This window comes from Netta rufina (genome assembly GCF_964035555.1).
Source record: "Netta rufina genome assembly, chromosome: 1".
Taxonomy (NCBI): Eukaryota; Metazoa; Chordata; class Aves; order Anseriformes; family Anatidae; genus Netta; species Netta rufina.
The window spans coordinates 31,857,972-31,870,287 of NC_140123.1; the positions used below are offsets into that span (position 1 = coordinate 31,857,972).

The following is a 12,316-nucleotide window of genomic DNA, read 5'->3' on the forward strand; positions in this document are numbered from 1 at the left end:
CAGATCCTGTATGCAGCCTTTGCAGTTTTTCATACACCCTTTGAAAGAGTTCAACATTTGCAGACCTTCAGGGCTGCAACCTTACAGCTGAGTAATTAGCCAGGCTAAGAGCATCTGCTAGAAAAATGGCTAGAAAATTCAGCAGCTGAGAAATACCCTGTTTTGTTTGCTTAGCTGTAGCCCATCTTAACTGTGTCCTCAGATTCACATCAGTCCCCATATTTCAGGTGCAATGCAGTGTATAATATACCTCTAATATGCCTTTCTGCTTTTGCATTTTCTATTCCTGGAGTGACACAACTCAGATATCTGGTTTAAATTTACAGGATGTAGCAGGAGAGTGTCTTAGAGATGAGTTTTGCTTCAGGAGCTCTGCTTCTTTGGTTAAAGTATCCTGATTCCTTTTACACACTGTACTATGCTGGTTTTCCCAGATGCTGAGAAAGTGAAGGATTAGGTGATGATCTATTTATTCAGGCAACTAGTGGTTACAGTACTTTCCAAGAGGTTACAGTAAGTGAGGAAGAGCCTGACTTCTTACAGGATTATTTATGAAAAATGCACTAATGGTAATAATCAGCTCAGACGTCTAATACTGGCAGACAATCTAATAACTATTTGTATTTTGTTCAATTTAATTAGTATCACTATTTAATTATATCACTCTACACCAAGCAGACTGACGCACACAACTGTGGGTACTTCTCTTATTGGAAGTGCATGAGATCATTCTATTTGGAATGCATTATATAAATTATTTTGGCAAAGATCATTAAAGGTTTATGAGAACTAGCCAGCAGACCAGAAGTGGTAGTCTTTTTTTTCTAACAAATATTTGACAGGAAACTATCAAAAGGTTTGGCCCATCACTTGTCTACCATTAAAAACATTAAGCCATGGTACAAAAGGTCTTGTGAATCATAAATTTCTCATTTTAATTCCACTGATCCATTGCCAGATCAATTTAAAAAGTGAACAGAAACTATGGAAGCAACATTTGACAGCCATTATCTGTATTCTGGGAGATGTGTGACAGTATGCGTTTAGTTCAAAGAAAGAAAAGGAAACAGAAGAAGGAGTATTGCTGCTTTACAGCAACTCCGCTGGTCATTTTAAAAAGCAGTGTTCACTGCCTTAAAGTGAGCAAATATCTCATTTTCCTCAACTAACAGGATAGGCTCACATTTTCAAAATAGCTCAGCATCATATTGTTGTGAGTTTGCCAATGCAAGCTGGTTCCACATGTCTAAACTCAGCTGTCAGAGAAGCGCAGAAACAGAAGCTACATTTTCAAATGTGTTGGGCCTTTAGCAGTTTTGCCACTTGAATGTTTTGGAGAAGAGATGCCATCAAATTCAGCCTTGAACTCACAAATGATATGCATTTGTCTTTGCTGTGCAGATCAAAATAGAACACATCAGGGATGAAGGGCAGTAGGAAAATCCAAATGACTAAGGCATGCAAAAATAACAGAATTTTAAGATCTTCTTGAGCTACCCTTCAAACAGGCCTCAGTGCCCCGTATTTACCTTCTGCCCTCTCAGCCACCAAAAGGATGTGAAGACCTGCAGCAAGTCACTTTATGGACAATATTCTGTCAAGAGACAGCTAAAGTTCGCTTTGTGGGCACAATATAATTTAACAAATCTCAAAACAGACTTTCTGTAAGTCACCCCCTGCAGTCCCAGTATCATCTAACAACAGTACAAATTATTTTGAGCATTTAACAAACATTACTAGAAACAACACTCTTAAGACATAAATTAAATTTTCCATCAAAACACACCGTGGAACAGAAAAGAGTATAAGGGAAATTTTAAGTCAAACCTCAACCTTAGTTACCACTAGCCCCTATTGTCTTTTGTCTCAGACGATATTGGATTCCATTCACAAATTTGTCTTATATCTGAAATCTTTTGGAAATATGTGATGTTGCTAAGCCACTGCTTTGCCAATAAAATTTAAATTATGAGGAAAAAAAAAAAAAAAAACAACCAACAGCCAATCCAAATCTAGACTATTTGTAGAACATTATTTTAAATTTTAATTTCCTGTGTAAATGTTTCTAGCTGGAATATAAAGTTGATCTCTCCGAAAGCCAACCAACAGAATGCAACAGAATGACTTAATTAGCAAACAGTTGTCACAGTTACACCAACATCTGCTGTCAGAGAGTGATTGAATCTGCAGCTATTATTATCCATAATGAAGAAAAGTCAACATTGTTGAATGTCATCAAATAAGCTCTTGCATTCAAAACATAGATCTTTGCTATAAAATACTTCTGCCCCAAAGGCCTTTCATTCTATCCACCCATCAATACGACTACACTAAGGATAAGACATTGAGTGTCCCACCAACCTTACCACTCTAACACCTATTTTTTGAGTACTGTCTTCTGTATTCTTCAAAGAACAAGACACCCAGGCTGTTCTTTACCAGCTTCAAAGGCCAAATCCAAAGTTTTGAAATTGATCTGACGACCCCTGAGTTTACATTGTCCAGACAGAAGGATTTGTCTTGGGGTATTCCAAGAAACCTGCTGTTTTGTTTCCAAGAATACTATCACACACAGGATCGACAAACCACAGTGAAAATGGAGTGACTTGAATGAAAACAACCTAACCACTCCAATTTGCAGTCTATGCCTATGTTTTATAGGATAAAATTCAGTAGTTTCTTGGTAGCTTTTAGTATTTTCATTCCAGTAACTAAGTTAATTTATACTTCAAAGTGCTAAAAATACTTGCATTACAAAGATAAGGACTATAAACTCAAGTTAGTCATGCAACTTTAATTTAGTTTCCATATGCATGTGTGAAATCTTCAGTTACTTGATAATACTCTTTTTGAGAAGAGGACCCTCATTGCCTCATGAATGGATGGTTCTTGATAAGTATGCACCTGTGCCATACTCTGATTCGTAGTAATATTCAACAGGTATTTGCCTCATTTACCAAAAGCTAGCAAAATACTGCTTTTTAGACACAAATATTCATTTCTTCCTGGTCTTTTTTTTTTTTTTTTTCTTTTTTAATTATTGTATTCAGCATGAAAATTTTTGAAAAAATGCATCTTTGTTTTCTCTGTACTGGGCAAATATGGGTTTGATTTAATACCCATTTTAACAAAGGGGTAAGTGAAGCATACAGAGATAAAGGACAATGTTGTCCACTAATTTGCGGTATCAAAAGGCAACAAAGACCTGTTTTTTCAATACTATATATTTTGTATTGTCTCTTCAAAATGCAGCTTTAATTGATTTCTGCAGTTAAAAACACTCAACACTTCTATGATACAGGCCCAGATTATCAATCTAGTTGCCCAGAGAACAAACGAGTAACTATGGATTCGATCAAAAATATGAGTTAAGTGATTTTCCCAGGATTGCAAAGGGGTACAGTGTGATACAAAGTCACAGAATAGTTTTCTATTATAGTCTAAGTCTTTAACTACTAACATCTTTTCTCTTCCAGGTGGCTGCACTCACTATTCATTCTACAGTCTTTGAAAAAAATGTGGCAAAAATCCTGGAGACAATGACTTCCCAACCAGTATATGTGCAATGCCCTGAGCAACGGTTAAGAGGATGAGAGTTTTGTGTGCAAAAAAATGCAGTTGTAATGAAAAAAGATCAAGTGCACAAAGTGCATTTGCTGAGACAATTTAATCCTACTATTTCCTTATTGCTTGACTTTATGATCCTAAACTGTTCTTTCGACATTGTTTTGTCTGTGCAATTCATCACAGTAGAAAGCATCTCATTTAAACTGCAATTTCCATCTTATTAGGAATACTCAGTCATCAAGACTCAGTCATGATAACGAAAACACAACATAGAGAAATACATCTTTGAGAATAATCAAAAAGGCTGCATTCACTGTCAATGACTTGTATAGAAATGCAGTATTAATACAGAGAAATTGAGGCTAAAGAGCTTTGAAAGAGCTTCTGTAGATAGCGATCTGTAGATCTTTAGGATTCTCTGTCTAAATATTCAATACATCTCCATATTTCCTGACAACCTCTTAGACTGATTCCTGAGCATATAGCAAGCTAAATTCTGAATAAGAGAAATATCTGAGGAGCATAAAGAACAAAAGCCTTACTTTATTCAGCTTGCTTGTGACAATTTCCAAAGCAAGATAAAAATATATAATTTCGCTGTCCTACTGAAGATTGTGGATGAATGTAGGGGAGATCATTCCTTTAGAGTTAGCTAGAGGAAAATCTTCATTTATCAATACCACACACAAAACCCACTTAAAAGTATATTATCTTTTGAGAAGACACAGAAGAAGAAACCAGTGGGAGGAATAGCACTGTACAATTGCATACAATTAACTTTTTTAAAAGTCAACTCCTTTTTGAGCAGTAAAAAGAATGCAGCATGGTTTGATATATATTTATGCCTTCATTGTGACATTTCATATCAATTCTTTGACTTCTAAAGAGATGCAAGTTCACACTATAGTTGTTCCCCTAGCAAAGGCATTAACATGCCCCCTTTTCCAACACTAGCTTTCACAAAACTAACAGAAGTATCCTCAGGGTGCCTGCATTTAATTTGGTCAATCTTTGACAAAGGTTACTGGCAGAGGAGGGGTCCCCCAAAAAAGGCACCCAGCTTAGTCCCAAAATAAATGAGGCTTGTGCTATCAGGCTAAAAAACCAATTCTGTAGTACTATTGGAGACCAGCAGGTCTAAGAGAATAAAATATTACAGGAGTAATCTTCTAAAATATTGTGAGCTGCAGAATATCAGCAAAGGGATTTATTTTTATTTTTGCCTACAGCTAGCAGTCCAGAATCAGACCACAAAGAGTACAAAGGCTCTAAGCTACTTTGAAGATAACTTGGTGTGCCAGTAACCCAAACCACTGAAAGGAGGAAGAGTTCCAATATCTCCTGAGAAGAAGCCTCTCATGCTTCTTAATACATGACATAATAGAGAAGCTTGGGATCAACGACCACACAAATAATTGAATTTAGTATAGATATAAATGGATTCCCTGAGTAAAGCAGCACTGGAGGCTTCAGATGTCAGGCATGAATATTTAAACATTTTTTTTAAAGCTGCAGTGAGAAAAAGTAGAACAGAACACGTCTGGGGAATGTGAAGACTCCATACCTACACTACACCATCTCTTTAAACAGTATACATTGCTAACTCGGGATAAGTCAAAAAATAAATGGTAAAATGCATTAGAAGTGCAGATGACAGAAGCAAGTAAATACGAGCCCAGTCACGTCAGAATTTCAAAGAAAGAACTTGTATTAAACCAATGTACACTTTTTGCACAAAGATATTAAGGATGATTACCATGTCTTTTTACAGAATGGGGGACAAAGTAAGAGTATTTCAGTACAAAAGTCAACCTGCAACTGGTTTAGATTAGATGCATAATTGAAGTGCTTCTTTTATTTAAAAAAAAATAACGAGGGAAAAAAAAAATACATATAAACTAGTAGCTAAAGAGTAAGAGGAGGTAAACTTCTTTACAGGTAAATGAATATTATATCTACATTTAAACCAATCTAGATCATATATGTTAATGAAACCGAGACAGAGGAAGCTAATCCAGTCTACCATTAATAGTCATTTGTAAAAAAAAAATAAAATGGTGAAAGATCAATTGGCACCAGAAATGTGGATAAAAGTAGCATTAGTTTGTAATACATTATGCAGGAAGTTGACAAAGTCCAAATCTGGAAATTAAGGAAAGTACCTTCACGTAAATTTAACACCAACTCCTTGGAAATAAAAACCGTACTTAGAAGCACTGCAGCCATACATACCTAGAAGGAAAAGAGCTTTTCCTCTCCTTTACCTGACCAAATATAACTGTATTTGCACAAAGATGCAATACAACTGCATTTTAGTTAAGCACACGGCACTTCCATCTGCGAGTATCAGGCATTGAAAATACCATGTCCAAGTGACTTATACACAGTGGAAAACATACACCAGGGAAGTTGGATGTAAATAGGCTACCTTAATTTCTATGAAATGGGTTTGCCCTGTTCCTTAACAAATGTACTGTTAGTTACTTTTAAGCAAGGGTAATACAGGACGGTCAGTTAATGCCTCTTTTGCAGGACTTCTTGAATACACATTATCATACACAGACTTTCAGTATTATAACAGCATTGATAAGAGAAATGCATTTGCAGTCGGGTAATGTATCCAGAACTCAAATCTTGAATGGTGTCACTAAAAGTAACTCTTATCTGGACAGTTAGCTATTTTGTAATTAAATATTTCATACTTAAGCAATAAAGTGACACTTGTCTCTAAATTTCTTATATATCATAAGGTCACAATAACATTTTTCTTCTTTATTCTAACACAAGCAGGCTTGTCACTGCTTTTTTTACAGAACTCACACTAGAAAATATATAAACTTCTTCACATTTATCACAAATATTTATTTGCAAAAGATCATTTCTCTAGATTTTCTCTAGATCATTTTTCAGCTAAATGCTGAAGTTTTACCTATGTCTCCTTTTTGTTTCTGATGGATTTCATCTGTTTTCCATCCAAATGCAAAGGCATTTAAATCCCCATTTCCTCAATGAATGACAGAATCTTTAAAGCAAGAAAACTCTCCGCAGCATGGAACAAAGTGTTAATAATCTTTATATACTTGGGAGAGAAACTATCAGTATGACTTCTTTTTTTCTGAGGAATGCCGATTCTGCAAACACGTAAGACTATTTTGTTATGCATCTGCATTTTTCAAGTACATATCAAAGAAATCCTTGCAAGCCCTCCACTCAGGCAAGCACATTCCAGACTGGTAGCTGCCTCAGAATGAAACATTTTTACTGAACTGAGTTAGAAAAAGGCACCCAGAGCACGAAGAGGGTGAGCCATATCATTAGCACTCACTCTCTCCAAGAGAAAGCCACTCACATGAACAGATTTCTCCCTTCAGGCTTTTTTCCTTACCCATTATTTTCAGAATCATTACTTGCCTAAAACTGTCAGTAATTTATACATGGCATTATAAACAGGGGGAAGAAAGCGTTTATTTTACCTTCACAAGACAGGCCATGGGAAGTGACTCCAGAGAGGCTCTCTCTACACACGTTACAGAAGGTAGGTCGGGCATGGGAGCAGGCGTACCAGTTATGCATCCCTGAGAAATGTTCCACATTAAACTGTGCGGTCTAGTAAAGGAGAAGTTAAGACAAATTTGCAAGTACAGAACACAGCTACGGTGACTGAAATTACCTATGGTTCCACATTACAGGGGACAGTGCAATGTTCACGAAAAGCATTTTCAAAAGGATACTCAGCTTGCTTTCCCTCCAAGCTACTAAACAAAAGTAACATAAAAAGCCTTCATTCTGCTCTTAACATGAAGCTTCATTCTGGTATCAAATACACTTTTCACACTAAAAAGGGTGGACTGCTCTAGTTCTGTGTCCTGTAGCTTGATCTGTTTGAGCTAGAACAGGTTGCACCAACAGGGTTATCAACTTACCTCATAGTGTTCCCTGGACTGTACGGACTTCAAAGAGCTTATCCAGTCCTCCATTTCTTTCCTGTTCTCAGCACACAATATTAGCCTCCTGAATGGAGTGATTATCTGGAAAAGATTTGCACTCTGATGATTCCAAATAGTAAAGCTCATGATAGAGTACAGTACTTAATGTAAACTGTGAGATGAAGCAAAAGGAAGAAACATCCTAGACCACAACTTATTCAATGCTTAAAAGTAACATTTTCTTTAATACCCTACCAACAATGAAAAAGTTTGCTTTTCCTTCTGCAGTTCCCAAGATTCAAATTGGGCTTCAATACAGTTTTTTACAATGTAAATTGATTATGCCTCCTTCGTGGCTCTTTGTTGATGCACTAAGGCTTAAATACTCAAGCAAAAAGCACTGAAACAAGTAAAAGAAATGTCCTAGAAATTACTAATTTGCTAAGATTGCAGTCCTAGATCATAACAGCATTATAGCAACTGCAAGATCCATTCAAATTACTACAGACAAAAAAAAACAAACAAACAAAAACCCTCAAAGTCTTAAAAACAGTAACACAAGCTTTCACCATATTTCTCTAACTTATATATTGACATTACATTTACAGAGTATTACACATATATACATTAAACCCGAACTTTCTGTATAAGGTCTCGGTCTAGGAACACATACAAATCTTTATAGGAAGACATGGAAAACAAAAGCTTACAACAGCTGAAATCAAATCCTACAGTCCTACTAGAGCAGTTGAATGAATTCCTGAAGCAAGTTGATGCTGGGGAGTTCTCAGTGGTCTGGATTTAGATTCTAGAAATCTGAAAATGCTTTACCTAGGAGGTTCAGAGAGTAGAAGCTGTTTCCCCCTTTCCCTCACTAGTAGAAAAATAATTAAAATAACAGTAAAGCACCAGAAACTATCATCTAACTCCCACTGAAATTATTTTGAGCAATGCACTAAAATAGGTGAAGCAGTTACTTTCACAGCAAAGGATTTAAAACAAAATAACTACAAGAAATTAAAGGGAAGTTATTTGTGTTATTTTCTTGGAGGAAGTCTGAAAAAAATAAAATAAAATCTCTACCACTCATATATAAATCCATTGCATTGCATGTACCACCCACACCTGCTTATTGCTTAAATAAAACAAAGAAAGGACCAAGAAAGGACCACCAAAAAACATCAGCTCTGAATATTTTTAAATGCTACAGGCTAGATATTAAAACATTTGCACAATATTAGCAAGCACTTATCTACATCTGCATTTACTTACCCAGTCTCTGCTGTAAATAGTCTCTAGCCTTGATTTGTCCTACCCGCTTCTTCATTAAACTGAGCTGCACTTTAACATATCTCAGAGGCAACGTAACTGAAGTGCAGCAAGCTGCAAGTCACATGGAGGAGAGGCAAAAACCCTTTGGGCTTGCCTTTTTTTTTTTTTTTTTTTTTTGATATACGCACTTCACATGGAAGTGAATAGTTTCTCTGTTTTCTATTTCCCTCAATCATGCTTAAGCTTTTTAATAAGGTTTATTAGTAGCTATCCACGACTCTTCCTAAAGAACAGTTAATGCAAAGAGCAATGCTTCTCTCATTAGTTTGGAGCCAAACAGACGCTTTATTACTTCAAAATGTTTTTCTAGGCCAGGTCATCAAATGAAGCCCAGAAAAGCCATTAAATCATAATATAACCCTGGCTCCAACAACAATCAGCATTCTGCAGGAATTTCCAGGTTTCAGTAGACTCAGAAATCTTATTTGCACAAATACACCCAACCAGATTATTTCCTATTAGCTAGCATGACATTATAACATGGATTAAGTAAGGGCAAAGTGCACCCAAAATCCTGCACTTCACGTCTGTCCTTCCTCCCTGCTCATTACTGATTCTAACCTGTAACCAGGTGCTGTGAAATGCCACTATGCACCAACTGCTGCATTTACTGCTGAAGACTCTTGGAAATCTTGATCTTGATAAATGTAGCATTTATTTTCATTACTCATTTCTTTAATATTACCAACCACAGAAATCCCCTGAATTTTCTCTCGCTCTCCCCTCCCAAAATCAAGACCTTGGGTTGTTACTTATGCTGAATTATCTACTGCCAGCTGAGATGCCCTTTGGTAATCCAAGGCATCAGTACAGGGCTGGTAGATAAAATAAAGGACCACAGTACCTAGAGAAGTATCTATGAAGAAGGCAAGTGGGACACCCTGGGCATCCCTAAATATCCTACACACAAATGTAGGGGCAAACAAATCATGTCACCAAACATTGCTAGCTAATGCATACAAACATACCAGAAATTCCTATATCCCAAGTTCTTATTAGTTATCTGTTGAGAGTATTTCAGCAGCCTAAGAGTTAAAATATATACTGATGATTGCACAAATGTAGGATTACTTATCAGTGCTATAAAAATAAAGTGGAATTTTGGAAGACACGTCTGTAAATACATAGCATCTATATAACTTGATGATTAATCTACATATTCCCTTTAAATTATGTTTCTAACAACTTCAAGAAGGAATCTGACACATGAAAGAAGACAAAATGCATTATATGCAAAAATACTGACAATACCAAGGGGGAGGAGAGAGAGAGAAAGAATCTAAGCAGTCCATTTAGGTTTTCATCCATTTCAGACTCTACAAAATCATGGAGAAAATGTATTATTAGATATTTCGTGTAGCATAAGAACTCAGGGAACCAAGGAACTGATTATCAAACATCAAGAATAGATGCATCATATGCTGTAAAACAATACCCCAAACCTTCAGCTTAGGAAGTCCTTAAAGTCCAACAGCTACCGAATATTATAAAATTATGCAAGAGGAAGAATCACTATACATGTCCTATGTCCTAAACTCCTTTCATGAATATCTGCTACTGCTGCTATATAACTCCAATTCAGCATGCATTTATGAGCTTTACAATAACTCGGTATAGCTGTTCTTGGTTGTCCTAAACTGAGAATAATTTCCTTGATCATCTTATCTGCATTTACACAAAAGGTAGGCTTTCTGTGTGAGCCTCATGAAGTTCAACAAGGCCAAGTGCAAGGTGCCGCATCTGGGTCAGGACAATCCCAAGCCCCAATAAAGTCAGGGCAGAGAACGGATTGAGAGCAGCCCTGAGGACCTGCAGGCGTTGGTTGATGAGAAGCTCGCCATGAGCCGGCAATGTGCACTTGTAGCCCAAAAAGCCAACCGTATCCCGGACTGCACCAAAACAGCATGGCCAGAAGAGTGAGGGAGGTGATTGTCCCCCTCTGCTCTGCTCTTGTGAGACCCCACCTGGAGCGCTGTGTTCAGCTCTGGGGCCCCCAGCCCAAGAAGGACATGGACCTGTTAGAGCGAGTCCAGAGGAGGGTCATGAAGATGATCAGAGGACAAGGGGTAATGACCTTAAACTAAAAGAGGATAGATTTAGATTAAATACGAGGAAGAAATTCTTCACTCAGAGGGTAGTGAGGCACTGGCACAGGCTGCCCAGAGAAGCTGTGGCTGCCCCATCCCCGGAGGTGCTCAAGGCCAGGCTGGACGGGTCTTTGGGCAACCTGGGCTGGTGGGAGGTGTCACTGCCCATGGCAGGGGGGTGGAACTGTATGGTCTTTGAGGTCCCTTCCAACCCAAACCATTCTGTGATTCTTATTAAATGCTCACAGAATGTTATGATAAATTAACCTCAGTGATATGTTTAGAGTGCGTTTATTAAAGACAGTTAAACTTGCAAGCAGATATGATCAAAATTTAAAAGCTTTTAATTGTCCTTAGAACTAATTTCTAACCATGTAAATTGCATTTTGCTCGTTATCTCATCTCATTGCATATACCCATATTCAGATTCCTGTAGTCAGTATCTTTTCTTCTATGACACATTACATTTTTTTTTTTCCTTTATTACTGCTCCCTGCCCCAAACATGATTATTTATATATCACTCTGAATATGCTAAACTCTCAATAGACAAGAAGAAATCATAAAATACAATGACAAAGAAGTATCACAGGAAACACTAGAAGACCACTGAGGTAACATAAGAATAAGAAAATTCTTAAATCTTAGGGGGAGTCAGGTGCTAATGGTTCACACGCTGACAAAGCAGCAGACAACTCAAAAAGGATGAAGCAGCAGACAAAAGGCCTTAAAAATAAATAAATCAAGCAGATTTAATTTAGAAGATTAAGTTGCACTGAAAATTTTCACCCTTGCCAAGTAGCCAGGAAGAAGTCATTGCTGATTTTGGAAGAGTGAGTTACCAAAGCCAGATACTGCAGTATATTGGAAAGTAATGAAATTGAGGTAGTGGGAATAAAAAACACTTTTAACACAATAGGCATAGGGAAAGAGAGAGCATCTGCAGTCTCAAAAAAAGTCAAAGGGAAACAATGCAAATCCTGAAACATTTGAGGGAATAAAAAATGTCCGAATAGCAAGAAAGGTGGCCCACTGTTGCGATAATGTTCCTGTCATGTTCGGAAGAATAATGGGCATTTTAGTGGGGGAATAAAGGAGAGAAGAAGACATTTTTTAGTCTGTCACAATACAAAGTCTTGCCATAAATTGGGATTTTCTCACATGTTGAAACTAAAATAATCTGGTTCTAAAAAATATAAACACTCGTATACATATACAGATGTACATCCAGAAATTATTTTGATGAAAATGACAGAGTTGTTTTGAGCCACTAATGCAATTTTTATTTCAAACAGCACCTATTAGGAAAAAGCTTAAAACCTTGAAGAGAAATAAAATTACCATTAATTTCACTGCAAATTTCAAAGCGCCTTTTGCTTTCATGGGGTCTGACTTTACCAACAAC

The 12,316-nt window shown here is 36.9% G+C and overlaps 1 protein-coding gene across 2 annotated transcripts in view; it reads right to left on the minus strand.

The window, feature by feature from the left end:
• DGKH (diacylglycerol kinase eta) overlaps nt 1-12,316 on the minus strand; it is a 163,918-nt gene that overhangs the window by 48,566 nt on the left and 103,036 nt on the right. For both annotated transcript variants that reach the window (XM_084292184.1, XM_084292183.1), the window contains exons 5-6: nt 7,491-7,595; nt 7,041-7,173 (exon numbers count right to left, since the gene is read on the minus strand). In XM_084292184.1, the coding sequence (XP_084148310.1) occupies nt 7,041-7,173; nt 7,491-7,595 (238 nt within the window). The remainder of the gene's footprint in view (nt 1-7,040; nt 7,174-7,490; nt 7,596-12,316) is intronic.